At 44.8% G+C, this 17978-nt stretch overlaps 1 protein-coding gene across 2 annotated transcripts in view; it reads right to left on the bottom strand.

Moving 5' to 3' along the window:
- Positions 1 to 497: 497 nt before the first annotated feature.
- Positions 498 to 17978, bottom strand: part of LOC139372609 (voltage-dependent calcium channel gamma-7 subunit-like) — a 29845-nt gene continuing 12364 nt past the window's right edge. For both annotated transcript variants that reach the window (XM_071112375.1, XM_071112373.1), the window contains exons 3-6: positions 9609 to 9698; positions 4894 to 5034; positions 2246 to 2391; positions 498 to 974 (exon numbers count right to left, since the gene is read on the bottom strand). In XM_071112375.1, coding sequence (XP_070968476.1) covers positions 498 to 974; positions 2246 to 2391; positions 4894 to 5034; positions 9609 to 9698 — 854 coding nt within the window. The remainder of the gene's footprint in view (positions 975 to 2245; positions 2392 to 4893; positions 5035 to 9608; positions 9699 to 17978) is intronic.

Raw genomic sequence — 17978 nt, 5'->3', positions numbered from 1 at the left:
GAAAGAAAAATGTCTATACAGTTTAAGTATAAATCTCTATGCATATACAATTTGTTCTTGATTCTTGTGTGTGTTAGTGCTTGAAATGCGAAATTCTTTTTCTTCTGAAACAGCATCACCCTTTCTTATAAACCCCCCCCCCTCCTCCCTCTTTTTCTTATTGTGTAAATGATGATCATATCCCTCCCTCTCTCTCTCCCTCTTTTAAAATATCTGTCTTCATTTTAAGCACAGCATCAATTGTGAATCATCCTCCACCCATCTCGTTTTCTTTCCTTCGTTCATTCCCTTCTTTCTCTTGATCTCCTAAATATCCTTCCTTCCTCCCCTCTTCCATCTCTCCTCCCACACTTCTGTGTGCACGTATGTGTGCATGTGTGTGTGTGTGTGTGTGTGTTTGCATCTGTCTCTGTGTGTTGGACGTACGACAGAGCCAACCCCTGCTCTGTCTATCCCCCCCTCCCCTCCCTCCCTCCCTCATTCCTCACTCCCCCCTTCTAGCACGGCGAGGCACTCATGTGCATGTGTTGGTGGTATCGGGGAGGGGGCTGGGCAGAGGGGGGCATGGCCATGGGCATGGACTGGGGAGGGGGCCCGCTGGGGTGGGAGGACATGGTGTGGTGGCTGGAGTGGAGGGGGTGGGAGGACATGGAGTGGTGGGGGTAGGAGGAGGAGGAGGAGGACGGCTGGTAGCTGGCGCCCGAGGAGGGGCCAGAGGACGGGGCCTGCTGCTGCTGCATGGAGCTGCCCTTGGGCGGCGGGGGCGTCTGGTTCAGCTGGATGGAGATGTCGCTGGAGACTTCAGACGCGCTGCGGCCCCTTTTTGGAGGAGGCCACGACTCGGGATGAAGGTATTGGCCACTGTAGTCGCTGCACTCGGACAGGCGGGGGCGGTAGAGGGATGGGTGGGGCCGGTACATCTCCTCCTCGGCGTAGCGCTTCATGAAGAGGTACACTGACATCACCCCAGCCCCCTGGGAGAGAGCAGCGCAAGCACACTATGAGATACCATGACTCATATTAACGCATGACATGAAACTGAAACAACATCATAAAGAAGTCATAAGTGACACATTGGGCCATCATACATACATCAGGCACACTCTGAACCACAGCAAAAAGAAGTCTAACTAAAAATAAATCATATTATATAAAAATTACATACAGTACTGGGCCATGAAATACAATAAATACTGGAACATTTAAAGGTCCAATGCAGCCATTTTTATCTCAATATCAAATAGTTTGTGGGTAACAATTAAGTACCTTACTGTGATTGTTTTCAATGCAAATGTTTAAAAAAGAAAGAACAATTGCTTCAAAGCAAAGAGCCATTTCTCAAGCAACAATTTTGCTAGGACTGTCTGGGAGTGGTCTGAGTGCCGAGGGGAAAACTGAAAACAACTTTCTTTCTGATTGGTATATTAACTAATTTGTCACCTAATTTATCACCAGACAGGCCAAAACTCCATCCCACCCAAACAGGATGACATTTCATGAGTTCTTTTCATACAGCCCTTACAGTAAAATGGCATTGTAATAATTTTCACAATTTCACAGTATTATTCCAACCTCACAGTTTAGAAATATATATAAAACACAGGAAAATCTCGTTTTTGACTGCACTGGGCCTTTAATAAAGCACAATACCCCTCAATACAACACGATGTAATATCGCATCCTGAAAGATCTACAAACATTTTTTTTTGAATCAATATAAAATATGAAACATTTTAATAATATGATGCACAAACCTCTTAGGGTCTTAGCAACCTACCCTGCAATGCACTGAAGAGACAATAATGCTCAGGCTCAACCAAACCGCTCCTCCGTGTAATAACTCATTATCAAAAATGCATTCATGTTGCGCCAAGCATTTACACCTCATCCACTATTCATCGCTGACATCTTGATACAACATCCTTGAAACTTGAGCACATCGGCGCTGGCGCTAAGCGCTATTCCCTCTCCTCTTCCTCCTGCCGCCGCAGAGGGGCTGGAGAAAAAGAAAAGCCCTCTAGCGAACTGTATATTCATGTGACGACAGCAGCGTTTTAAGCTGCCGCTGTGACAGAGCTGTCACCCTAAAGTGTGCGTTATTAACATTTATGAATGTTGACGCAAGGTGGTTGGGAGGGGGGGGGGGTCCTAACAGTGAAGTACTGCGCTAGACGTTGGTTAGCAGTTAGAAGAGGTTAGTAGTTAGTGGTCGGGCGCTACGCTAGCAGGCCACTGGTGTGCTGACCTCTTTGAGGAGGAAGGAGCTGGCAGCGAAGGCGAAGGACCAGCCGTAGTGGTAGTGGAAGAAGTGCTCGGGCTCACGTGGCCGGTTCATCACCTCGTCGTTGATGCTGCTGATGTAGAGGACCAGGCCCACCACCAGGCTCAGCCCTGAGAAGGGGGAGAGGAGGGTGATGGAGAGAAAAAGAGAGGGAGGGAAAGGGGGGGGGGAGAGAGGCAATGGAGAGGCAGAGAAGCAGAGAAAGACATGAGAAGGAGTAGGTGAAAGAGAGCGAGATGGAATGGAGAGTGGGAGAGAAGAGGGGAGAGAAAGGAGGAGGGGAGAAGAGGCGGGGCCAGTGGAGGGTGAGAGCGGAAGAGGAGAGAGGGAGAATGGAGAGAAGGAGTGTACAGGGTTGGGAAGATTATATGAAACAGTGAGTAACAGAGAAAGGGTATTGTAAATTAGAATGAGAGAGGGAGAAAAGGGTAGAGGAAAGAGAGAGGAAGGGAGGAGGGAAGGGACAAATGCCAGTGGCAAGAGTGGATGGGGGAATGGGTCAGAGAGTGTGGACGTGAAGGGGAGGGTGGGTGGTAGGGAGAGTGAGAGAGAGATTTGGAGACAGGGGGATACACAGTGGGCAAGATGGAGGGAGAGAGATGGAATGTTCATATGAGTTCATCTCTGACTGCTTGTTGCCTTGGCATCCAAATAGATCCTCTTGACATAAAGGGCGAGACAGCTGGAAAGTGGGACAGTATGTGGCCTATAGTCACACTGCTGGAATGGGATCAAAAACACCATATTTCGAGCCAAAGTCAATAGTCTACTCAAAGGGCATAGGATACAGACAGGAGCTTTGAGGACAACCCATTGTTATTGTTCTTTTATGAGAACATTATTTTACAAAAACAAGAATCATAAATTCTAGATTGTAAAATGTGATTACGATACACTGCAAATGACCAACCATTGCTACTACTACTACAACCAACCAACCACTGTATTACACTAGACTAGCTAAATTAGTGTCACCACTGCAAAACAAATATCATAGTTTCTCAAATGTTTTCTCAGTTAGCCTTCCAAAAGCCACCATTTTTGCTACGTGTTTCTGCCTTCACACGGAAAAGAGCTCGTATGGCCAAACATTTGAGCACATTTACCCTGACGCATTAAAAAGCAACAAGAAAACAACTGAATAATGTCCTCAAAACTTCCTCTTGAAGCACATGTTAACGATTCATTATTTGGAATAAATTAGCCTCATTGTACTAAATGGAAACCAAATCCCAACCACTGCCTGCGAATCTGCGATAAACAAGGACAACAGACAAGAGCAGTGGTGGAAGAGAAAGAAAACCTAATTAAAGGACGTGTCTGTGCTTTTCCCCAGCCGGCCAGCCTCAGCTGCTGCTGTCTCTGACCCTGAAATCCTCCTCCACCATTAACCAGCACAACAGCCCCACTGCATAATCAACCCTGACCAGCACAACAACAACAACAACAGCAGGAGGAGATTCAGGCAGCAAGCTCGAGCAGGCAGCAGTAGCAGCAGCAGATGCAGCGGCCAAAGCTCTTGGGAACCAGTGACCTGGCTTCCCCTTACTGGGTCAGCAGGGGGAGCTGTGTGGCTAGCTGCTGCTAGCTCCTCGCCTCGCCTGCTTCCCTCTCAGCAGCAGTCAGCCGTTCTGCGTGGGCGTGCTAGAAAACACTGTCCTTCTCTGAAGAAAGGCAGGCTGCACCGGGAGCCAGTTTGAAGCGTCGTCCATTCTGTTTCTTCAGAATGGTTTGGGTTAGGAAAAGGTGTATGGAGAGCTGATCCTGAATCAGGATGTGAAAACGTTTTGTTTGCGAGGACTTTTTTAGTCATTTGTGTTGTGAAACTATGATGAAATGTAATTCCATGGCAACCACATTTTTATAGAACAGACATTGAGAACAATGTCATGCAGAAAAACTAGAGAGCTGTCAGTTTGTTGAAATGGTTTCAGAATAACAGAATATTTTCTCAAGTCCAGTGGATTTCTCAAGTCGTTTTTTGAGACCCATTACCTGAAGCTGTTGTGGTTTTACAATATTTTAAGTTTTATTTGTAAAAAAAAAAAAAATCTCAGCTCACAGCCCAGGAAATTTCAAGTTGTATAAATTGTATGTACAGGATACACATGGTCTACACCGTCCAACGAAAGGCTTACTTGCAGGTTCCTTCTCGACAACGCAACAACAATAAGAAATAATAAAAGATAAGAATACGAACATAAAGTAAACAGTAAATACCTTTCATCGAGTTAACTACTAGAAAAGCACAATGTATTCAATTTGCGCCTGAAAAGAGTGCAATCGTTCACTGCTGCAGGTCAGTGACATGTAATAAGGACAAGATGGGCACATAACTGCTCCGTCAGCAGCGTCTCATGCTAGGCTAGCATCTGTAAGCAAGACATGCAATACCCCCAAATAGAAAATGATGTAATCTTATAGACAACTGAGGATCAGGATAAACTGTTAGCCAAGCCACTAAATCAGAAACTAATCACGGGGGTTCCAGACCCAGATCACACAGAACCTAATTTAGATACCATTGCCAGATTTCATCAACCAAGAAGCATCTTGAACACTGAACATCATTAAAACAACAGCCAATAGGAAACGTTTATGTGGCTCCTTACCTGAGAGGATGAAGAAGATTCCAGAGATGAAGGCTAGGATGGTGCGCTGGGGCCGGATGTGTCCGATGTTACTGATGACGAAGGCGGTGAAGACGAAAAGCAGCGAAACCATGGGGAACGGTGTGGCCGTCCGTACCATCTCTGATGAGGGAAACCGGTCAAGAGAAATACAGAAGAAGAGGGAAAGATATATTGAGATAAGGAGGGAGAGTTAAGTTCAACACTCCAGAAAAATATCATTTAGAAAAAACATGAAACATTTCTTACATCGTTTTAATCCAAGTTTCAGTGTCCCACTGGGATAATGAAGTGAAAAAAGCTTTATGTTACACGTGTCCTCTATTGATGAATAATTAAGTTAATAAATACAATACCAGTCAAAAGTTTGGGCACACCTACTCATTGTCACGTTCTGACCTTTATTTCCTTTGTTTTGTCATTATTTAGTATGGTCAGGGCGTGAGTTGTGGTGGGCAGTCTATGTTTGTTTTTCTATGATTTGGGTATTTCTATGTTTCGGCCTAGTATGGTTCTCAATCAGAGGCAGGTGTCATTAGTTGTCTCTGATTGAGAATCATACTTAGGTAGCCTGGGTTTCACTGTGTGTTTGTGGGTGATTGTTCCTGTCTCTGTGTTTGCACCAGATAGGGCTGTTTTGGTTTTTCACATTTCTTGTTTTGTTAGTCTATTCATGTATAGTTTCTTTATTAAAGAACCATGAATAATAACCACGCTGCGTTTTGGTCCGCCTCTCCTTCAACTCAAGAAAACCGTTACAGAATCACCCACCACAACTGGACCAAGCGGCGTGGTAACAGGCAGCAGCAGCAGGAGCAGCGAAATAAAGACTTCTGGACTTGGGAAGAAATCCTCGACGGGAGAGGACCCTGGGCAAAGCCAGGGGAGTGTCGCCGCCCCAAGGTGCAGCAGGAGAAGCGGCAGCAGGAGCAGCGCGAGGAGGAATGCACATGGGAGGACGAATTGGACGGAAAAGGACCCTGGGCACAGCCAGGAGAATATCGCCGCCCCAAAGAAGAGCTAGAGGCGGCGAAGGCGGAGAGGCGCTGGTATGAGGAGGCAGCACGGCGGCGTGGATGGAAGCCCGAGAGTCAGCCCCAAAAATGTATTGGGGGGGGCACACAGGAAGTGTGGCGAAGCCAGGTAGGAGACCTGCGCCAACTTCCTGTGCTTACCGGGGGGCGAGAGAGACCGGGCAGGCACCGTGTTATGCGGTGGAGCGCACGGTGTCCCCAGTGCGGGTGCATAGCCCAGTGCGGTACATACCAGCTCCGCGTATCGGCCGGGCTAGAGTGAGCATCGAGCCAAGTGCCATGAAGCCGGCTCTACGCATCTGGTCCCCAGTGCGTCTCCTTGGGCCGGCTTACATGGCACCAGCCTTGCGCACGGTGTCCCCGGTTCGCCTGCATAGCCCAGTGCGGGCTATTCCACCTCGCCGCACTGGCAGGGCGACCGGGAGCATTCAACCGGGTAAGGTTGGGCAGGCTCGGTGCTCAAGAGCTCCAGTGCGCCTGCACGGTCCGGTCTGTCCAGTACCACCTCCACAAACCAGCCCTCCGGTGGCAGCTCCCCGCACCAGGCTTCCTGTGCGTGTCCTCGGCCCAGTACCACCAGTGCCAGCACCACACATCAGGTCTACAGTGCGCCTCGCCTGTCCAGCGCTGCCGGAGCCTTCCTCCTCTCCAGCGCTGCCGGAGTCTCCCGCCTGTTCGGCGCTGCCAGAGCTCCCGCCCCTCATTCCAGAGGCGCTAGAGCCCCTCATTCCAGAGGCGCCAGAGCTACTCAGTCCAGCGCTGCCAGAGCCTTCCTCTCCAGCGTTGCCGGAGCTTCCCGTCTGCCCAGCGCCATCTGAGCTACCCGTCTGCCCAGCGCCATCAGAGCTACCCGTCTGCCCAGCGCCATCAGAGTCGCCAGTCTGCCCAGCGCCGCCTGAGCCACCCGTCTGCCCAGCGCCGCCAGTGCCGCCAGTCTGCCCAGCGCCGCCAGCGCCGCCAGTCTGCCCAGCGCCGCCAGTGCCGCCAGGATCCGCCAGTGCCGCCAGTCAGCCAGGATCCGCCAGTGCCGCCAGTCAGCCAGGATCCGCCAGTGCCGCCAGTCAGCCCAGAGGCGCCAGAGCCCCTCAGCCCAGAGGCGCCAGAGCCCCTCAGCCCAGAGGCGCCAGAGCCCCTCAGCCCAGAGGCGCCAGAGCCCCTCAGCCCAGAGGCGCCAGAGCCCCTCAGCCCAGAGGCGCCAGAGCCCCTCAGCCCAGAGCTGCCAGAGCTTCCGCCCCTCTGTCCCGAGCTGCCCCTCTGTCCCGAGCTGCCCCTATGTCCAGTGGGGTCATTGAGAAGGGTTGCCATGGTTAGAAAGCCATGGAGGCGGACAATAAGGCGGACTAAGACGATGGTGAAGTGGGGTCCGCGTCCCGCGCCAGAGCCGCCACCGCGGACAGACGCCCACCCAGACCCTCCCCTATAGGTTAAGGTTTTGCGGCCGGAGTCCGCACCTAATAATAAATAGTAATAAATACAATACCAGTCAAAAGTTTGGGCACACCTACTCATTGTCACGTTCTGACCTTTATTTCCTTTGTTTTGTCATTATTTAGTATGGTCAGGGCGTGAGTTGGGGTGGGCAGTCTATGTTTGTTTTTCTATGATTTGGGTATTTCTATGTTTCGGCCTAGTATGGTTCTCAATCAGAGGCAGGTGTCATTAGTTGTCTCTGATTGAGAATCATACTTAGGTAGCCTGGGTTTCACTGTGTGTTTGTGGGTGATTGTTCCTGTCTCTGTGTTTGCACCAGATAGGGCTGTTTTGGTTTTTCACATTTCTTGGTTTTGTTAGTCTATTCATGTATAGTTTCTTTATTAAAGAACCATGAATAACAACCACATTGCGTTTTGGTCCGCCTCTCCTTCAACTCAAGAAAACCGTTACACTCATTCAAGAGTTTTTCTTTATATTTACTATTTTCTACATTGTAGAATAATAGTAAAGACATCAAAACTATGAAATAACATATATGGAATCATGTAGTAACCAAAAAGAAGAAAAAAAGACTCAACACACTATTTGACCAAGAAGGAAAGTGACAGAGTGCTTCATCAGATGACTTGGCCTCCACAATCACCTGACCTCAACCCAAGTGAGATGGTTTGGGATGAGTTGGACCGCAGAGTGAATGAAAAGTGCAGGTGCAGGTGAAGCTGGCTGAGAGAATGCCAAGAGTGTGCAAAGCTGTCATCAGGGCAAAGGGTGGCTACTTTGAAGATCTTCAAATATAAAATATATTTGGATTTGTTTAACACTTTTCTTGTTTACTACATGATTCCATACGTGTTATTTCATAGTTTTGATTTCTTCACTATCATTATACAATGTAGAAAATAGTAAAAAAGAAAGAAAGACCCTTGAATGAGTAGGTGTTCTAAAACTTTACCGGTACTGTAAATTAATGCACAGTACATAACACATGGAGAGAAAAAACAAGAATGGTCGAAATTGTTATATACGTGCACGAACGATTTGTAACTGTTATGTTTTAGCTGTTTTACGCAAACCAATAACTAAGGCTACGTGTCTTTTTTTTAACGTCTGTCTGCTTGCGCTGCAATTATTTGTTACCTTGTCTATTTGTCTATTCAGTAGTGCTATGTTACTTGTATTGTAGTCTGACACTTTTTCTTCTAACAGGGTTTTCCTATTACACTTTGCTTCCCGTGCTGCCTACTTTGTTTCTCGTGCTATTGCCTGTTCCTACAACGTTTTGCGCTGTTGCCATAGATCTCCTGTCATGTAGTGTTGCGGTGGTCTCTGTTGTCGTGATGTGCGTCGTCTCTGCCTATTTTGTGCCTCGCGCTGTTGTTGTCTGCGCTTAACAGTGTTTGTGCCATGTTGAGCTGTTGCCATGTTGAGCTGTTGCCATAGGTGTCGTATGATGGTATCTCTCCTGCTTTATTTCCACTGTCTGTCTGCTGATGTTTCTGTGCTGTTGCCAAGTGTCTGCCAGGCCGTCATTGTAAATGATAATTTGCTTTTAATTGACCTGCCTTGGAAGGTTAAAGAAAAAGAAAAGGACAATGAAAAACGTCACGAGTGAACACTTGAATTATACAGAAGAAGAAAAATCTTCCTTCACTTCCTTTCTTACATGACTATAAAGTCTTTATGGAGTAGTCACAGAGGTTGACATGAACTGAGGTTGGGAGCAATTTTGTACCGACATAAATACTTTATGTAATACTAGCCCCCACCATTCTAAATTCAATTGTTTTACTTGTCAATCACGAAGAAAGGAAATCATACAAAATAAGGATCAAGTAACATTTCCCAAGAACACATTTCCTGCATCAGTTTATCATTCCCTACAGGTTGTTATGCCTGCAGCCAGCTGTACAAAACAATACTCTGTAGTAATGATAATGTCCTTTGTCGTAGCGTGTCAGGTCCCATTGTGGTCTATATAGTCCACTTTTGGGCCACAATGTTCTACGCCTTACAAGGTTTTCCCAAGTTTCCATATCTTGAATAATTTACATAGTTGATAAATAAAGAAAAGGGAACTTCAGCAGTGTTCAACACAGGTTTTAAATGAATGAGGTTGGGAACCATTTTGCCTCACCATGTTTCCTGGATAGAGCCATAAGGTGCATAAAGCAATGACACAATGACATGCATGGGTTATTTTCCTGCAAGTTTATCGCTGTTGTCACTTACTTAGTATATTTGCAGTGTTTTCGGTCACGATGTCTATCTCAGCTTCAGTGGTGAAGTATTCCGATGCTACACATCTCCCCTTTTCAGGTCCTGAGAGAGAGAGAGACAGAGACAGATGAGCAGAAGAGACACTTGGGGTGGAATAGGGAGTAAGTCGTTAACCTGGAATTTGGACAGGGAGCGGGACACCTAATCAGAGTGGCACAGAGGTGAACAGTCGGCGAAGAAAGCCACATTCCACCTTGTGTACCAGGCACCAGCGCAAACAACGACATTCTGCTGGAAGGCCACCAGTATAACTCTGGCTAAAGGAGCGCGCGCGTGTGTGTGTGTGTGTGTGTACATTCTTCCTTAAGCGTTCCTTTCAACTTTAGCAGACTGATGCCTCTGAGCCATGGGTAACAATCATCGTCTTACGTTAGATAGCGCGTCGATTCCGCCTGCACTGATCTGTCCAATAAAATGTATCATCGGACTGCAGTAACTACACGCTGGGACCACTACACGCTGCACCCAATACACACCGCGACCATTGCCATTGAGCGTACTTGTAACAGTACAACCGCCATTAGCATTATGTCACTACATGCATTATGTCCAGTGGCGGCCGGTGCCGTTTAAGATCCGGGAGGACAATTTTTGTTTTTCATGAGCATGGCCTTATTTATATTACAGCATATTGGATGACCGTCATTCATATTCCACTCACCCAGTTCAGTGTAACAGTGATAGGTTTAGGCTACTACATGATACTACTACTACATTATAGATTTTCCCCCTACCCATCATGAGGTTGCTACAATCTAGCCTATGAATGAAAGTTTACAATGTAGGTGCACACAAGTCGAGAGAAAAATTTGAGGCAACAGGCCTCAATGGACAGGTCTACAGTTTAATTTTTTACATTTTATTTCACCTTTATTTAACCAGGTAGGCTAGTTGAGAACAAGTTCTCATTTGCAACTGCGACCTGGCCAAGATAAAGTGTAGCAATTCGACACATACAACAACACAGAGTTACACATGGAATAAACAAAACATACAGTCAATAAATAATACAGTAGAACAAAAGAAAACAAAAAGTCTATATACAGTGAGTGCAAATGAGGTAAGTTAAGGAAATAAATAGGCCATGGTTCTCGAAGTAATTACAATATAGCAATTAAACACTGGAATGGTAGATCGGCAGAAGATGAATGTGCAGGTAGAGATACTGGGGTGCAAAGGAGCAAAATAAATAAATACCAGTATGGGGATGAGATAGGTAGATAGATGGGCTATTTACAGATAGGCTAAGTACAGGTGCAGTGATCTGTAAAATGCTCTGACACCTGGTGCTTAAAGCTAGTGAGGGAGATGTGAGTCTCCAGCTTCAGAGATTTTTGCAATTTGTTCCAGTCATGGGCAGCAGAGAACTGGAAGGAAAGACGACCAAAGAAGGAATTGGCTTTGGGGGTGACCAGTGAGATATACCTGCTGGAGCGCGTGCTACGAGTGGGAGCTGCTATGGTGACCAGTGAGCTGAGATAAGGCGGGGCTTTACCTAGCAGAGACTTGTAGATAACCTGTAGCCAGTGGGTTTGGCGACGAGTATGAAGCGAGGGCCAACCAACGAGAGCGTACAGGTCGCAATGGTGGGTAGTGTATGGGGCTTTGGTGACAAAACGGATGGCACTGTGATAGACTGCATACAGTTTGTTGAGTAGAGTGTTGGAGGCTATTTTATAGATGACATCACCGAAGTCGAGGATCGGTAGGATGGTCAGTTTTACGAGGGTATGTTTGGCAGTATGAGTGAAGGATGCTTTGTTGACACATTCAATACCGCTACTCTAGCCTGCATCTTGCTGATTTTGGGTGTAATTATTAGTTTAACAGTTGCAACAAGAGTTTGCATTTAAGAAAAATATTTCAACAGAATTGCCCATGATCACACATAACACAGTTCACTTTCATAGCAGCCACGTTGTATTACTTCTCGCATTTACGCGCTCTACTCCTCTCACCTTTTCTCTTCGCTTGTGGGATTCAACGCACAACACATCAGCTGTATGTGACCAGGCAAAAAAACATTTCCAAGCCAAACCATATCATAACCCCTACTCACAGCCTACATCATTTTTACCATATTAGCTAAAGTAGCATTATAGTCAACATAGCTAATAGAACTAACACGTTACAATCATGCACTAACGTTACAGTTACAGTGTACAGTCAGTAAGCAGTTTAGCACTTACACCGGCAGGCCAAGGTGGCATTAAATTAGTAAAACCAAAAGCTTACCTTGATTTGGAAAAGTTCCAGTGTTGTGTTGGATAGTCATAGCCAGCTAGCTAACATAGTATCCCTTGGTTTGAGCAGGGTGTTTGAGTAGGCTAAACTAGCTAGCTGTATTTGCTAACTAAGTAAGTGAAACTGATACCGATTTAAAAATGTTGTTTTATCTCTCTCTCTCTCTTGCTTCTTCTTCATTTTGGAAGATGGTCCTCCCCTTCCTCCTCTGAGGATCCTCCACTGATTACGTCACTACATGCACACTAGATAGTACACACTAGCTAGCTTGTACACATATCTGTCAGAGCCAGACCCTATTGAACCAAACTCTCGCATGGCACTACTTGGTAGGTGTGGTGTGTAATCAATCGTCACTACACGCCATGCCCCACCTCCCTCTCTGATATGACCTAGGTAACATTGCCTAATGAATCCTATTTCACCCTAAAATTGGTCCGTAATATGTTTGGTTTTTTCAGAGGAAGTCTTAATAGCTAATTTGTACATCTAGCTAAGATGTTTGGTGCTTGACAGGACAGTATTTCTGGAGTTTGACAATGTGTGCACAACAACTAACTTAAATTTGTCCATGGCATTAGCTTGCTAACGTTGTTCGAAGCCAGTCACTTCGTATGAAAATAATAGGAAGCTAACCTAGTCCACACATTCAATGCTGAACAAACGCCTGAAGGTACCACGTTCATCTGTACAAACAATAGAACGTAAGTATAAACACCATGGGATCACGCAGCCGTCATATCGGTCAGGAAGAAGACGCATTCTGTCTCCTAGAGATGAACGTACTTTGGTGCAAAAAGTGCAAATCAATCCCAGAACAACAGCAACAGACCTTGTGAAGATGCTGGAGGAAACAGGTACAAAAGTATCTATATCCACAGTTAAACAAGTCCTATATCGACATAACCTGAAAGGCCGCTCAGCAAGGAAGCCACTGCTCCAAAACCGCCATAAAAAAAAGCCAGACAACGGTTTGCAACTGCACATGGGGACAAAGATCGTACTTTTTGGAGAAATGTCCTCTGGTCTGATGAAACAAAAATAGAACTGTTTGACCATAATGACCATTGTTATGTTTGGAAGAAAAAGGGGGAGGCTTGCAAGCCGAAGAACACCATCCCAACCGTGAAGCACGGGGTGGCAGCATCATGTTGTGTCGGTGCTTTGCTGCAGGAGTGACTGGTGCAATTAACAAAATAGATGACATCATGAGGTAGGACAATTATGTGGATATATTGAAGCAACATCTCAAGACATCAGTCAGGAAGTTAAAGCTTGGTCGCAAATGGGTCTTCCAAATGGACAATGACCCCAAGCATACTTCCAAAGTTGTGGCAAAATGGCTTAAGGACAACACAGTCAAGGTATTGGAGTGGCCATCACAAAGCCCTGACCTCCATCCTATAGAAAATTTGTGGGCAGAACTGAAAAAGCGTGTGTGAGCAAGTAGGCCTACAAACCTGATTCAGTTACACCAGCTCTGTCAGGAGGAATGGGCCAAAATTCACCCAACTTATTGTGGGAAGCTTGTGGAAGGCTAACCAAAATGTTTGACCCAAGTTAAACAATTTAAAGGCAATGCTACCAAATACTAATTGAGTGTATGTACACTTCTGACCCACTGGGAATGTGATGAAGAAAATAAAGGCTGAAATGTTATTACTTTATTCTGACATTTCACATTCTTAAAATAAAGTGGAATATTTTGCAAGGATTAAATGTCAGGAATTGTGAAAAACTGAGTTTAAATGTTTTTGGCTAAGGTGTATGTAAACTTCCGACTTCAACTGTACGTATTTAGTTGGTGCTGTATAGTAACTAATGTACATGGTTTCTACCTTGAAAAAGTATTTGTTAGTATAGAATTGTACAATTTATGCTCCCTGCATATAAAAACCACGAAGACCGCTGGAACCTCCGAACGCAAAATCATAATTTCTATGACTCACGCGGTGGAGGAACATATCACTTGTAGCCTACTGTATTTGTTTTATCTTTATTTAACTAGGCAAGTCAGTTTAGAACAAATTCTTATTTTCAATGACGAACAGTGGGTTAACTGCCTGTTCAGGGGCAGAACGACAGATTTGTACCTTGTCAGCTCGGGGATTTGAACTCTAACCACTAGGCTACCCTGCCACCCTATACATTGTAAACTGGTGTGCACTTTTTTTATGGAAAAACAATGACAACATTGATTCTAAGATCAAGAAATAAGCTAAATCCACAATCCACCCCTCCAAAGAAATCCTGTCTCCGGGGCTTCTTAGAAATGCCATCAGATCCAAGATCGGATCCAATGCGAAGCGAAGCGGCAAATCCCCCCCAGAGCCACAGAATGGCCACCTCAACGGGCAGCCAGCCCCAACATATTCAATTTTCCGTTCCTAAAATCTGCAGTCAATCCAGTGTAGGGAATATCTTCGTGATGCCCTAGCCCTGTGGTCACCAACCTTTTCTGATGTAAGCATATGCAACATTAACCTATTGAAAAAAGTTATGTAACAATGAGGTTTGTGCAGTAGGCTATAGGTTTAGTACATTATCACTGCATATGGGCTTTCTTGAATTGCCCCGCCAATGTTCTTCTCAGACCATTTATATATATATATATATATATGATCACACTTGTAAAATATCAATTGTTTCTTTACTGGACTGATGGTGCCTTCATCTGTTGGTTACTCTCAGTACAGAGAGAGAGAGAGAGAGAGAGAGAGAGAGAGAGAGAGAGAAAAAGAGAGAGAAACAGCAGCAGAGAACTCCACTGAGTGCTGCTGATTGACTCAAAATGGGGCACCGTCTTCGAGCTGATGGCAAAACTCGAGTCGTACTTCATTATTTCTGACACATGCACCAATTCATGTTGTTACTCGCCTGACCGGAGAACGTGAAATATTCCTCAATATTAAATAGACACAAGCTGCTAACAATAACAACGCAACTCAATCAATACACGTTGTATCGCGAGTGGATAGGGAGAGGGCGTTTTATGGTTTAAAAAAGTATTCAATTAGTGCTTAATTTGAGCCGGATCCTGGCACTTCTCCGTTTTGGACTGTTTTGTTCAAGAAGCTACTTGGTCGGATCCGGCAACTCTTGTGGCATGAAAAATAATTGTCACTTTTTGTCATGTAAAAATCAAAGTTCATTCAAGTTGCCTCTTCATTAATTCTCCTGCCCCCACAAAAAAAACGTAATGTTAAAAAGTCGATTTCTGCACAGGCATTGTAACCTACTGTAGCCTATGTGTGAGACCAGCGCGTGGCAGTGATTGTGTTATAGAAGCATGCCTGTATCTCTTACATAACTAAAATGAGATTCACTTTCTATGATCTCTCCCTCTCTGCCCTGATAGACAGGAGCCTGTATCTCTCATCCTCCAGCGTTGACATCACCATGTATTTCCTTATAGAAATCATAGAATCAAGGACCTGCAGCACCCCTAATACATTGAAATACAGTACATTTGCCAAAGTTATAGAATAACTGCTGTCTGTTCAGAAATTAATGGAATCATCCAGAATAGCCTACTACACCACGAGAAGGACTATCATTTAGCCACGGAGGATAAATAGCTTCTTTTAAAAATAGCCTAGCTGTGGATTGTAGCCCAATAACAAGGAATAGCCTACAGTCGGGAACGTGCGGCAAATCTGTCAGTGACACAAACAGCATGCAGACAAAACCATTTCAAATACAATCAAGGGAAAACACAGGTTGGAAAGCAAAAGGCTACTGCTGAAAAGAGAAGACTGTGCTGTAGGCTACCAAAAGATTTGATCAACTTCCAGATAGTGTTATACAAAGTAAAACAATGAGCGAGGCTTTTGGCATGCGCACATCGGCCATCAACAGCGAGTGAGCTGCGCATCATTGGGTAAATCAGTGAAACTGGCATTTTTAGTACTAAAATGTCCTTCTCGTATTGTAGCCTACAATATGTCTCCACACACCTAGGCCTAGGCTTTTGATAGATTCAAGACAAGGTCGTTTTTATTGATGTCAGTTTGTCAGTGTCAGAGGCCTGCATCTCTATCATTTGTGCGGTATTAAAAAAGATTCCGCCAAAGATTCTGCCAAAATGATGTAGAATTGCATGAAATACATTTCGAAAAAGCCACATTTTTCCCAGACCCCATGTGTGCAACTTCTGTAAGTGCCTCTACTCTACTGCTCTATGGCACTACGCAAATGCGACCATATGCATGCAATGCTGATGGTACCTCAGAACTCCCTCCCCCTCTCGAGCTCAATTTTGGTTCCGGCACCTCTCAATTAGCAAATTATGCTCTGTTGTACGGATAAAAATGGTAGATTATCAGATACTCAACAAGGTCTGATTTCATTATTACTGAAACAGGACCCAAGTGGTAAATACTGTATAAAGATCCAGTCAATCTAAAAACACTCCAGTGTTGTGATGCAAAAATTCTAACAAAGTTCATAGCGCTTAGAATTAAAAAGGTATTGTAGGATATTATTCATCCTAATCAGTCAGGTTTTTTACATGGATGATACATTGGAGATAATATCATGCAAGTACTGGAAACAATAGAACAGTATGAAAAATCAGTCAAACCAGTTATGGTATTCGTAGCTGACTTTGAAAAGGCTTTTGATAAAGTATGACTGGAATGAATATTTAAATATTGGAGAATCTCTTATGCAATGGGTTAACATTATATACAGTGCCTTGCGAAAGTATTCGGCCCCCTTGAACTTTGCGACCTTTTGCCACATTTCAGGCTTCAAACATAAAGATATAAAACTGTATTTTTTTGTGAAGAATCAACAACAAGTGGGACACAATCATGAAGTGGAACGACATTTATTGGATATTTCAAACTTTTTTAACAAATCAAAAACTGAAAAATTGGGCGTGCAAAATTATTCAGCCCCCTTAAGTTAATAATACTTTGTAGCGCCACCTTTTGCTGCGATTACAGCTGTAAGTCGTTTGGGGTATGTCTCTATCAGTTTTGCACATCGAGAGACTGACATTTTTTTCCCATTCCTCCTTGCAAAACAGCTCGAGCTCAGTGAGGTTGGATGGAGAGCATTTGTGAACAGCAGTTTTCAGTTCTTTCCACAGATTCTCGATTGGATTCAGGTCTGGACTTTGACTTGGCCATTCTAACACCTGGATATGTTTATTTTTGAACCATTCCATTGTAGATTTTGCTTTATGTTTTGGATCATTGTCTTGTTGGAAGACAAATCTCCGTCCAAGTCTCAGGTCTTTTGCAGACTCCATCAGGTTTTCTTCCAGAATGGTCCTGTATTTGGCTCCATCCATCTTCCCATCAATTTTAACCATCTTCCCTGTCCCTGCTGAAGAAAAGCAGGCCCAAACCATGATGCTGCCACCACCATGTTTGACAGTGGGGATGGTGTGTTCAGCTGTGTTGCTTTTACAGCAAACATAACGTTTTGCATTGTTGCCAAAAAGTTCAATTTTGGTTTCATCTGACCAGAGCACCTTCTTCCACATGTTTGGTGTGTCTCCCAGGTGGCTTGTGGCAAACTTTAAACAACACTTTTTATGGATATCTTTAAGAAATGTCTTTCTTCTTGCCACTCTTCCATAAAGGCCAGATTTGTGCAATATACCACTGATTGTTGTCCTATGGACAGAGTCTCCCACATCAGCTGTAGATCTCTGCAGTTCATCCAGAGTGATCATGGGCCTCTTGGCTGCATCTCTGATCAGTCTTCTCCTTGTATGAGCTGAAAGTTTAGAGGGACGGCCAGGTCTTGGTAGATTTGCAGTGGTCTGATACTCCTTCCATTTCAATATTATCGCTTGCACAGTGCTCCTTGGGATGTTTAAAGCTTGGGAAATCTTTTTGTATCCAAATCCGTCTTTAAAATTCTTCACAACAGTATCTCGGACCTGCCTGGTGTGTTCCTTGTTCTTCATGATGCTCTCTGCGCTTTTGACGGACCTCTGAGACTATCACAGTGCAGGTGCATTTATACGGAGACTTGATTACACACAGGTGGATTGTATTTATCATCATTAGTCATTTAGGTCAACATTGGATAATTCTGCACTGAAAGTAAAGGGGCTGAATA

Source organism: Oncorhynchus clarkii, chromosome 18 (assembly GCF_045791955.1).
Source record: "Oncorhynchus clarkii lewisi isolate Uvic-CL-2024 chromosome 18, UVic_Ocla_1.0, whole genome shotgun sequence".
Classification (NCBI taxonomy): Eukaryota; Metazoa; Chordata; class Actinopteri; order Salmoniformes; family Salmonidae; genus Oncorhynchus; species Oncorhynchus clarkii.
The sequence above is the reverse complement of the archived record's forward strand: the minus strand, read 5'-3'. Positions and strand labels throughout refer to the sequence as shown.